We start from the raw sequence: 12109 nt of genomic DNA, 5'->3' as shown, positions 1-12109 counted from the left end.
AGGGATCACACAGTGAGCTAACCACAGATAAAGTGGCGGTCATGCACAGAGATTCTGAACTTGAACTTATCTGTTTCGGTGCACCACTGTAAACCCAATATTCTTCTTAACTGGAAGCTGATCTGTCTCCAAATCCATGATTTCTTTTGCTCTCCTTACCTCAGGGATTGACATGAGCACTGTGTGCCTGTTGCTGGTCCATTGACCCATGCTGAAAGCAGGAATCCTCCTTTAGAATAGAGATCTGTCAGCCTCTTCATCATATGTACTGCATCTTCTTCGGTAAGAATAGATTTTAAACCGTCATCCACATCCACTCTGTCAACCACTTCAGCTGGAAACTTTTGTGCATTATCAGCAGTTCTTTGCAGAGCATATTTTGCACAGCTTGATGAAGACACTGCTACAAGCAAATGAACTTTCATCCTGAACTCTTGTGCAGGTTTTGAAGTGTCACCATGATGCCACCACAGGAAACGGAGAAAGCTGGCATGTTTTTCAGAGACATAAAACCCGGTGAAACATGGCATCAGTGTCGGCCATTAGTGTAACAGGCTCTTTTCTAAATCTGATCAGAACTCCAACCAAAGAGTTTGTGAGAGCAGGTCTCTGTAGAAGCTGAATGTTCAGTGATACTCCTTTATAAGTTGATCAACAATTAAGTACAATTCTCAACTTGCCTTTTGTGGGATGATGCTTCCTCATTATGCACTCCATGATGAGGAATGTATCATTGATTTTATCACAGTTATTTGTCACCTTCTGTAGCTCATCTGCTGGTACAGCTCCAGCAAGTCCTTGTTACAGCATGTTGTTAACACATGCAGTGTGTTTCTCCTTTTACTGAGCATAAAAACACTACATAGACACCCTTCTGTCAAAATTTAATCGGAGGAGTGATTGATGAATGATTAAAGACCCTAATTAATTGCTTTTAATTTCCAGTGTCCAGTTCATTCCTGCTATCACGTTCATTCTCACAACCTCTGGTCACCACCATACCTGATGTGTGTGACAATGTATGTTTCTGGTAAACTCATTCCAGTCTCTGTCAAGGGCTGATTGGTACGATTTAAATGCCATAGGATCAGTCCAGAAAACAGGTTTTTTAGGATTGGCATAGAATTCATTCTCGTGACCTCTGGGGAAGGCCCTATGACAGTCAGTGTATCAGTGTGTGTGTGTGTGTGTGTGTGTGTGTGTGTGTGTGTGTGTGTGTGTGTGTGTGTGTGTGTGTGTGTGTGTGTGTGTGTGTGGTGGTCACCTACCTAATGGTTGCCAACTCCATCCATTTTCTGTCCCTAGTGGGGTCGGGAGGGGCGCTGGTGCCTATCTCCAACGAACGTTTCAGGCAAGATGGTTGCCAACTTGGTGACCTTTTCCCTATATTTTGCTCTCAAACAAAAATAAATAAATCAGCAAGTCAGGTTTCTTAAAGATCGCTGCTTTCTTTTTTTTTTTTTACATTTTAATTCAGATTTTCCAGTGCGAGTCACATCACAATCATCATTCATAGAAAATATTTTACAAACTGCATGTACAATCTCAATATTGTGCTCCATAAAAGGCTTTGTTTGTCCACAGACTGAAAAAAACACACACAAGTGAGAATCTCTTATTTATATATTTGTAATCTGCATCAGCTGTGGTTTAAAAGGAATGTTTGAAGTGAGGTCAGTTTTTTTAAGAGGATGTCACTTTTCATCTGTAGTTTTGCTGTAATTTGTTCCATGTGGTGTGTACTAAGTGTTCATCACCTCCCTCACTCCACTGACAGACTGTTGGAGGCTGAGGTTTCAGCCATCAGACCGTGATCATTTTCTTTGCTAGAACAAATAGAATCTTTAAGACATATATCTTACTGTGATCTTGAATTTTAGTCTGGAATATCCCAAGTATTGTTAAAAATGGCTCTTAGGGGATTGTAATGCCCAGGTACATAGTAATTTCCTTTTGTATCCCTTTCCAATAGGTTGATCATTTTTCCTGCTTTCTTTTTAAAATTGCGATCTGTCTGTAGAACAGTTGATTACTGTAATGAATGTAAAGACTGTGACTACAAACTAAATATTTTAAGTAGTTATTAAATAAATACTAGAACAATTTGTATACAGAACAGTCTTTGGGGACAAGGGGGGAACAGAGGGAAAGTTGGGGACACTATATCTTATGAGATATAACCTCCAAAATGACAAGCTTAATTTCTTATGTGCAATAAATTGATATAATATATGAATTCCCTTCTCTGAAATGAAAGGGAAAAAATTAAGATTTTCAATTTATTTGACATATTTATTTGCAACCACAAAATAGTGACATCAAGTATTAAACTTTTGTCGGTCAGGTGATTTTGTTTCATTAAACACGTTTCATCTATTCTTAATCTTTCATACCTAGATGTTAGTGTAAAACTGCTGCCTTAAGTTTTGCAAACGAATGTTGTAACAATAAAGTTAAATAAAAAAAATGGTGCTCGGAAAGGCGTGTCTGAACTTTGAACTGTGGTTCAATGAAAGAAGCTAAGCTAAGCTAACCCTCCATTGTGGTCGATAGACTCATAAGCAGCTGAGCAGCGGGACGACTGAACATGACAGACTTACAAGTGAGTATGAATACAAGTGATGAAAGTGTGAAGCGTTTTCTAGCGTGTTAAACAAGTGGGGAGTTCAGTTCAATGGTGGATGTGTGTTTAGCTTCTTCACACGGAAACATCCATTTCCAGGCAGGATCCTGTGCTTGAGGAGAATAATGAAGTAAAAGGGAGATGTTAACCGGAAGAGTGTTTTCTGGTGGCCCTGGTTTAAAACTGGTCGTTGGGTTTAAAACCTGATGAACATTTAGGAAAATGTTGATCAGGTTTTAAACCTGCCGCTGTCCGTAACAAAGAGCATATCAACATCACTGACTGACCTCTGACCTCTGATCAGACTGCAGACATTCATCAGACACGTGGCTGGGTTCGGGTTAGCTTACGAAACATTAGCCAAGGCTAAGAAGCAGAAGACCTGGAGGAATATGTTTTCGAGCACTATAATAATATCATGTCTATATTATACAAACTGATGACAATGTTGTGGGTTAGGTGTTTGTGAAGATGCCTGATTAAAATACTTCAAAGCTAAACCAAATGTGCATGGGAAAATATTCAAAGTCCATTGGATCCCTGCAAGGAATTACTGTAGTTTGAACAACTTACCTAAATTATTATCAAAAATAATACATGTACTGTATCAATAAAATGTACTGTAACGTAATCAAACATTTCGGCAGGTTGAAGTATTCAGAACATTCCATTCTGTCCTGGACAGACAGCATGAAACACTAATTGATGGACATACTTGAAATGTAGAGTCTCTCTCCCAGTGGGTGAGCAAGTGACAAAATTATGGGGAATTTTTCTGCCTATAATTCAAGAGCACACATTTTCAATCTGAAAGCTTGTAATACTTTTGCTCACATTTTCATTTTGAAAGCAGGATTACGTCTTTCGTCTCAAAACTTGCAATGTTTACTCAAACCTATTTCCTCGTGCTCTTGCAGAACTCTCTGCTCGCTTATGAAACATTAGCCATATCCAGGGCCACAGCTTCAGAGAGGGCTGGGGGTTGGCAGGCCCATGGCCCGGACCTAGAGGTGGCAGAATATGACTTTGGGAATTCAAGCCTTTATCATGTCTGATGTGAGGTGGAGAAAGCAGGCTGACTATGATGTATGTAGGATTATATAACATGGTGCCCCAGTAGATTATACAGTAGGCTGCCCCAATCATTGTTGGCTCATGGTTGCTAAAAACTTCACAAGACAGACTAACTTTTGTGACATAGTGGGTGTAAAATATTGAATAAAATGTTGTGTTGTATGATTGGCTTTACTTTCACTCTTATGTTTAAATCTCAAAATTACAAATGGATCGTCCATATTGTCTCAAAGTGCATTCTAAAGCTTGTTATCATCTGTTGCCAAGTGACTGATGAAGATGTGGATGGCTGGTGACAAGTTTTACCCAGAATACACTTGGAGACAAAATGGACGATCCATTTGTAATTTTGAGTGTCATAAAGTTAAACATAAGAGTGAAAGTAAAGCCAATCAAAGGCAGAGTTCATGTGCATGGAGGTAAAAGGCAAACCTGTTTTTCACTAACCAGTAATTTAACGTTCCTATTTATCATCAGGTAGTCAGACTACAGTTACTTATCGAAACCCAGAATTTGTCTGGCATTTTAGTTAGACTCTCCCAGTCCATCATTTCCCGGATGATCCGTCCCACTGCGTCTAATAATATGATAATATATTATTAATGTCAAGTTAATATATTATCTCTGAATGATGTCAAGCTTCACTTTGCTCTCCAGAAAATAGCAAACATCAAAACTAATCTGAACAGCGCAATAAACGTGAAAACAGCCACGAATGAACGTGTCCGTAAAGTTGTGCAACTGAATGCCATTATAATGATTAACATTTATTAATATTAAGATAAGTGTCACAAATCTGTGCAGTGGGACATTTGAGTTGTGGAGCAGCAGGAGGTGATCTGTGAGCTGTGACACCAAACGCAGGGCCGTAACGCACAACCTGGATGCTGGGGCGCAGAAGGTGGGGTGGGGGGGGTCTAAAATCCTATTTTACAGACAATAGAAACACAAAAACACGCACAAATTATTAACGTTTTTTTGGGCTGTTGTAACCATTAAACAATCTCCCCTTCAGTTCAACCATATAAGTGGAGACACATTGTTGATGGAATCATTATAAAATAACTTGCTAATAAAATGGAAAAGATCAATATGAGGTTCACAGGTGGCGGAGCGTTGTTGTTGTTAGCAGCTGCAGACAGTAACTAAAATAGTTATTTTCAATGTAACTTATTACTTTCCAAACCAAGTAATCAGTAATCTAACTAAGTTACTTTTTCAAGGAGTAATCAGTAATCTGATGAAAGTAACTATGCCACCACTGGCTGTGTGTCTTCTGTGTGGAGAAAGTTTGGCTGTAATGAAAGAATATCATCTCAGAAGGCATTATCAAGCTTCTCAGAAACACAAAGACAAGAATATGAACATCATAGAGCAGCATAATAATGCATTTTCAGTTTATACTGCAAGCACTTCAATTTATGTATTTATCTTGATATTAAGAAACATATTTAGTTTTTTAAAACAATGAAATTTTTTGCTGTTTGCCTGTTGAAAATGTTTTCCCTTGAGGTTACTGACAGTCATAATAAAATATTACTTTATTCTTTTAATGTACAGAACATGATATTTTTCTTTAAGGAAGTTTGTTTTTCTCTGTTTGCCTGTTTAAAAAACGGTTTCACTTGAAATCACTGACAGATCCATAAGAAAATATTGCTTTATTCATTGAATTATTAAATAAGATACACTGTGTTAGGTCTTGGTTCAATAGGCTTTGTGCAATCATTTAAATATGTCTTCATAAACATAAACCCAGGCTGGCTATCGGCTTGTAGCAAATTTGGTTTTTTGCCCTCGGTGTATTTGACTTTGACATCCCTGATTCAGGGCTATAAATGCATGCGTCATGAGAAAAACATAAACTCTTAGTATGAAAGAAGGTTAAAGGTCTAATTCCCAAATCTGGTGTTAGACCAGATTTGGGTCTACTTCATCAATAAATAATCTTAGACCGATTACTTTGTAAAATACAGATGATAGCATTCTGTCTGGAGCTATTGCTGCCAGATTAAAAGAAGAAATCTCAACAATAATTAGTAAAACACAACCTGTTTTTTAAGCAGTCGTTCAATACATAACTTGTGATAGATCTGCTTGACTACCGTGATCTATTAATGTAGGGTTTTTAAAAATCTTGTAGTATTACAAGGTTTTAGATCGTGTTGAGCATTCTTTTATAATTCATACTCTGGCCTGCTTTGGCTTTGGACAGAAGTTTATTAATTTAGTCGAAATGCTTTATGATAACATTAACAGTTCAGTCTCTGGATCACGGCCCTAGATTTAATGTTAATAGAGGCATAAGGCAGGACTGTCCCTCTTCCCCATTGCCTTGTATAATGGTAGCTGAAATGTTATCAATTTTAATTAAGACCAGTAATACTGAAGGCATTAACATATTTGGAAAAATGTAGTAATAAGTCAATTTGCTGATGACACAACTCTCTTTCTAAAGAATAGCAGTCAAATTCCATTCGAGTTACAAGCTATATGTTGTTTCTCTAAAGCCTATTGGTTACAATTAAATATAGACAAGTGTGAAATTCTAACCATTCACAATTATCCTTTGCAAACATTGTGTAATGTACAGTACAACTAATCAAAGGACAAAGAGTCACTGTACATCTGCCATGCATAGGGGATTAGTACATTGCTCCCTGGTATGTTGGTGTGATATTAAAATAGAATGGGCAGGTCAATACACACACCACTTCACAGATATGTCTAAATAAACTTATTGCAGAAACGTTAGTACAAGTACTTAAAGAAAATCACTGACATAGAATTCCCTAAAGCAGAATTAGTTTCCAGTGCTGCTTTCCCAAATCTGTTTTTATCTCTGCTGTGACAGTAGTGCAATTAAAAAAATTCAGTTGGTATGGCGCTAATTCAAGACACATCATATCAAGGAACTTTACAAAAGTCATTTTGGTCCAGTCAATATAAATTTCAATTGAAACTAATTATCAAACAAAACAGTCATTTTTAGTTTCATTCATATTGGTCCAAAAAATGTTTAAAATTCTAAGGAATCCCAGTAGAGTGTTGAGTCATTGACTGATGCATGGAGCAACAATAACTTCCTGACTGACAGAGCAGAATGCATAAAAACAAGCAGATGAACTGATGAACAATTGCCTTCTATGTTAATAAAAAGTATAAAGTTAACAGCATGACTCAATATATGGAGCAGTCAGATCTCTGTTGTGTGAAGGATCCTGATGATCCACAGCTTTATGTAGGAGAAAGGGAATTTGTTATTTTATTCTGGATATAAGGAAACTAGAGAGATCCCCTTTTTACTTTCTTTACCTCTGTCCATTTAAATTTACAATGTTTTTCAAAATACTGTGTTCAATCAACTAAATGTAATTAGTTTGATAATACTGAAAGTTGTTTGGGTCAGAGAAGGTCCACAGTTTGATGTCTAGAAGAGCCTTCCTCTTTTTCCTGTAGGCTAACTTTGATGCTGCTGCAGCTGAAGTAAAGCAGCTGAAGGCCAAACCATCTGATGATGAGATGTTGCTGCTCTATTCCTTGTTTAAGCAAGCCACCGTGGGAGACGTTAACACAGGTGAGACTGCCTCCTCATGGAAGTGCATTCAAATTAAATGAAATTCAAAATTACTTTGATCTCAGCTAATGTCAAAACTCATTATTCACAATTCTTCAAATAGTTGTTATAGATACTGATGGCTGTTGAGAGGAAGGATCTCCTCTAGTGGTCAGTATCAGTAATTTGAAGAAGCTTCTTCCAATCACTGTGTTTTCCTCTATTTTCCCAAAACTATCTCATGAAGACGATGTTCAGGGTTGTTCATAATCTGTTTAATTTTATGAAGATTCCTCCTTTTCATCAGGTTCAAGTTCCACAGTAGTACCCAGAACAGAACCAGCCTTCTTTATCAGGGCGCTGAGCCATTTTAAGTCTGCCTCTGATGCTGCCGCCTCAAGAGATGACAACATAAGAGATCACACTTTCAACAAGAGACTTGTAGAAGATTTGCAGCATCTTGCCGAAGGATCTTAGCTTCCTCCAGTCTGCTCTGTTCCTTCTTATAGACACCTTCACTGTTGAAGGCCCAGATGAACATATTTATATTCTTTAACCACCTTCACTTCGTCTCTCATGATGGAAATAGGGTTTGCTCTGATTCTGTTTCTCCTGAAATCTATAATTATCTCCTTCGTTTTGTTTACATTCAAGATGAGATGATTGTTCCCTCACCATGCTAAAAATAGGTCAACAAGAGTCTGACGTGCACACAGTGAAAGGAATGTTGAGAGTACAGTTCCCTCTGGTGCTCCTGTGTTGCTGACCACCTGGTTAGACATACAGTCCTTCAGTCTCACAAAGTGCGGTCTGTTTGTCAGGTAGTTATAAATCCTGACAAATTGTTGAGACCTCCATCTTTATCTCCTGGAGCTTCTCACAGAGCAAATCAGGCTGAATTGCATTGAATTCACTGGAGAAATCAAATAACATGATCCTCACAGTGTTGCCTGCTGTGTCCAGATGACAGTAGGTTTGTTGAAGCAGGTGTATGATGACATCATCAACTCCAACTCCATGATGATAAGCTAACTGCAGGAGGTTTTGATAAGTCCTTACCTGCTTACTCAGGCAGACCAACAGGAGACCCATGATGTGGTTGAAGAGATGTTGCAGAATCCGACAGAGCTGGACCTGCAGCCTTGTTCTTGTTCAGTCTCTCCAGCTGCCTCTTCACCTGACTTTGAGATCCAGAAAAGTGGGAAGGGGCGGCAAAGAGAAGCAGCATCTCCTGATTTGGTTGAAGTCAAAGCTTTGGAAGAAGAGTCCATGACTCTAATCTTGACTTTGAGCATCCCAAAGATGCTCCTCCTTTTGTCTTCATCCCTGACCACAGATCTCTGATTCTGTTCCTCTGCAGTTTGTTCTCCAGTTTATTCCTGTACTTCTCCTTGTTGTTTCTAATCTTGACTTTGAGCTGTTTCTGTATACTCCTCAATAACTCCCTGTCTTGTTCCCTAAGGACTCTTTTCTTGTTTAACAGTTACTTTAGTTCACTGGTGATCCAGGGTTTGTTATTGGGGAAGAATTTCACTGTTCTGCTGAGGTTGATGTCATTCACTCAGAAGTTTATATAGCTGGTCACACATTATCGTGACATTGATGTCCTCAGTGCACTAACATGCACTTCACTTTTACTCTAACTTTTATGCTGTAGAACAATTTGGGTCAAAACAGAGCACCTTATTTTAGAAACAGACTTTAAGACTTCTGTTTTCATTGCTACATCACTGAGTCAAACATACTAGGAAATGAATTCAGTAGCATGGTGGCGCTGCTGATAGCACTGTCACGAGGAAGCTTCTAAGTTCAAATCTTGGCCATTTCCAAGTATGTTGCCTTAGTCCTCTGTTACTCTGGCTTCCTCCCATAGCCCTAAGATGAATGGTCACCCCTCCATGCCTTGCCCTATGAAAAACAGTAATACTGAGTAATATCAAACAGCTAAAACATAGTCTGCTTGCATGACAGTTCAGGTTGAATTTCTAAGCAATGCAACTTCAAAAGCCCAAACCCTAACCCATCGTATCTCTATCATCTTTCTGAAGCTCGTCCTGGAATGCTTGATTTTACTGGAAAAGCTAAGTGGGATGCCTGGGAGAAGCAGAAAGGTATGTTGGGTCACAGTGTACAACTCCAAATCTGTCCATAACCTCCTAACATACAGTTTGGAATTAAAAGGGAAACTTAAATTTTGATATAAAGTCAAAAATCCTCATAAAGTAAAATCATTGTGTCACATGTAGAATTTTTTGTTTTCCTTTTTTGCAAAAAGTTAAACAACTGAGTCAGTAATGAAATGAAATCAATCTTGAATAGCATGAAATCAGTCGTGTCTATTCAGCACACATTCACACGCTGATGATGGCAAACTACTGGATTGTAGCCACAGCTGCCCTGGGATTAGTCTGACAGAAGTGAGGCTACCATCTGACCAACATCAGCAGCAAGGTGGGTGAAGTGTGTAGCCCAAGGACAACAGTGGCGGCGGAGCGGGAATCGAACCAGCGACATACTGATTGCAGGACAAACTCCTGCCGCTATTTCTGTTTATGCCACTTTGCATGCAAAACTGGAGTCCTTGGAGACATATTTAATGTTGTTTTTGTTCTGTCATTCTTCTGTCAGGCAAAAGCAAAGAGGATTCCATGAATGAGTACATCAAGCTGGTAGAAGAGCTAAAGCAGAAGCATGGAATCTAATCACTGCCAACGAGTCAGGACACAGATTGGGGCTTTGTCCAATAATTTCTTCCAATGAACCCTTTCAATAAAGCCGAGGATCCTCTACTTACAATGGTTATCATCAGTGATATAAAGATCTCCTAATGTGCTAGTTAGAAATTGCCTTCAACTTGCTTTTTAGTGCAATTATAATGTCCATTGTCATTTCAAAATAAAATAGCTGCTTTTAAAACGTGTACACCAAAATTCCTAATGTTTCTACTGTCCAGGCCAGCTAACAGCATTACCTGGGGCTGAAAAAGATTATTTTATGTTACCACATAAAATAATGGACAAATAAATCTGCATATCTCACAGACATGGTTGGCCATAAAGCTGAGGATCCTCTCCTCATAATGGTTACCAATGGCATGAAGTTCTAATGTTGCAGTTCTAGTTAGAAACTGTCTTCAATTTGCTTGTTTGTATCATAGTGTCCATTGTAATTTCAAAATAAAATTACTAGTTAAAAAAAAGTGTATTCTCTCTCTGGTCTGCTTTACACTATATTTTGGGGTAGAGATTTGAGTTTTCCTCCTATGAAACACCATCCATCCATTTTCTAACACCCTTGTCCCTAATGGGGTCAGGAGGGATGCTGGTTCCTCTCCAGCTAACGTTTTGGGTGAGAAGTGGGGTTCACAGAGACAGACAGGACAAACAACCATGCTCACACTCACACCGAGGGAGAATTAGAGACCAATTAACCAGACTCATGTTTTTGGACTAAGAAGCCACCAGGCACAGGGAGAAAAAGACCCCAGGGTGGGAATTGAACCCAGGACCTTGCTGTAAGGCAACAGTGCTACCTACTGCGTCACTGTGCAGCCCAGGCACATGCACTGGGGGATTCAAGGTAGATTCCAGAGATTCACATCGCAGCAGTTGTTCATGCAGGGCCAGTCCAAGGTAATATGGGGCCTTAGAGAGGAGCCCCCAAAACGCTTCCTACCAAGAACCTCAGCATCACTAACATGTTGAAATCAGGTGAAGTCTGTGAGACGGAGACCAGGTTTATTGGCCGAGTTTAAAATCAATCACTGATTATTGGTTATTTGTGTTTGAATTGGGTTTGTTTACAAATACATCACAGCAAAGATGATACCATACTGTAGCCATGGTAACACAACAATTAAACTATCAAGATGGTTATTTAAACTTTTACAAAGTAAACTTCCTAATTAAATCCTAAATGTACTATTAATTTTTCTCATTATTATGTTTCATGAAATAAAATGTAATAACATTTTCATTCTCTATGAATGATGTTCCAGGTTAAGATCTGTGGTCTGTGTGACTATCAAACCATTTCTGGGCCCCCTGAATGTCTGGAGGCCCCTGAATGGCCCCTGCCAGCAACTACTGAGTTTTCTTTGCCTTGATATTCCAGTCTTATAATTCGAGGTCTCAGAGGCGCTAACATCAAACTATTATATGGCGTTAACCCCTTTGAGCTTTTTGGTCTATAAATCATCTGCAGCCAAGTTGTTAGAGGTTAAATAGATATTATTAGGGCTTAATTAATAAAATGGCAGCAATTTTTTTTATTCACAACTTCATAACCAGGGACCTTCTCTCCTCTGGTTTAACAGCAACAGTCTCAGATCAACTAACCCTCCAGCACTGTCAGCAGAAACAGAAACTTTTGTAAATGAATTCTGATTGCTGGACATGGAAATAAAAGAGGCTTTAAATTCAGATAGTTTTTAATCCTGTTTTTATATGATGAAATTTATAATAAAAAAATCTTAAACAAAAAAAACCAAAACAAATTTAGTGGTATAATAACTTTTGTGTTGTGTTATGAGTCTTAACCCAATGTTGGGTCAATTCAACCCAACCTTTGATTAGTTGCCATAACCCAGCTTCGGGTCGGCCCGTATTTCACCCAGCACTGGCTTACAAATTTGGTTCTTTTTAACCCAGCAGTTTTTACTGTGTCGTATTTTGATGTTGGTTACTGTGTGATAATTTACCAAAATAAAATGAAAGTGAACTAAATATGTCTACCATTGAGTTGTCTCGAAAGCAGCATCATCTTGTTGATGAATATGTTGTGGCCTTTTGAACGATTCAGTGAAATGCTTAGGATTTAAAAGCAATCATAAAGAGTCGGCTGTAGTTGGTAGTAGA

At 38.5% G+C, this 12109-nt stretch overlaps 2 protein-coding genes across 2 annotated transcripts in view; one reads left to right on the top strand and one right to left on the bottom strand.

Annotated features, from left to right (window-relative positions):
* The window catches only part of cunh2orf76 (chromosome unknown C2orf76 homolog), a 48234-nt gene extending 45051 nt beyond the window's left edge, over positions 1 to 3183 (bottom strand). Inside the window, exons 1-2 of the mRNA XM_055022366.1 lie at positions 2911 to 3183; positions 1269 to 1395 (exon numbers count right to left, since the gene is read on the bottom strand). Coding sequence (XP_054878341.1) covers positions 1269 to 1288 — 20 coding nt within the window. The 5' untranslated portion in view covers positions 1289 to 1395; positions 2911 to 3183. The remainder of the gene's footprint in view (positions 1 to 1268; positions 1396 to 2910) is intronic.
* Positions 2474 to 10455, top strand: LOC129353145 (acyl-CoA-binding protein-like). The gene is made up of 4 exons (XM_055022367.1): positions 2474 to 2602; positions 7157 to 7274; positions 9302 to 9364; positions 9882 to 10455. Exons 1-4 carry the CDS (start codon positions 2588 to 2590, stop codon positions 9953 to 9955), a joined length of 270 nt encoding a protein of 89 aa, XP_054878342.1. The 5' UTR covers positions 2474 to 2587; the 3' UTR covers positions 9956 to 10455.
* The last annotated feature ends 1654 nt before the right edge of the window (positions 10456 to 12109 follow it).

This window comes from Poeciliopsis prolifica, unplaced genomic scaffold, assembly GCF_027474105.1.
Source record: "Poeciliopsis prolifica strain line A6 unplaced genomic scaffold, Auburn_PproV2 SCAFFOLD085, whole genome shotgun sequence".
NCBI classification, from domain to species: domain Eukaryota; kingdom Metazoa; phylum Chordata; class Actinopteri; order Cyprinodontiformes; family Poeciliidae; genus Poeciliopsis; species Poeciliopsis prolifica.
This window is presented reverse-complemented; position numbering and strand designations above follow the sequence as displayed.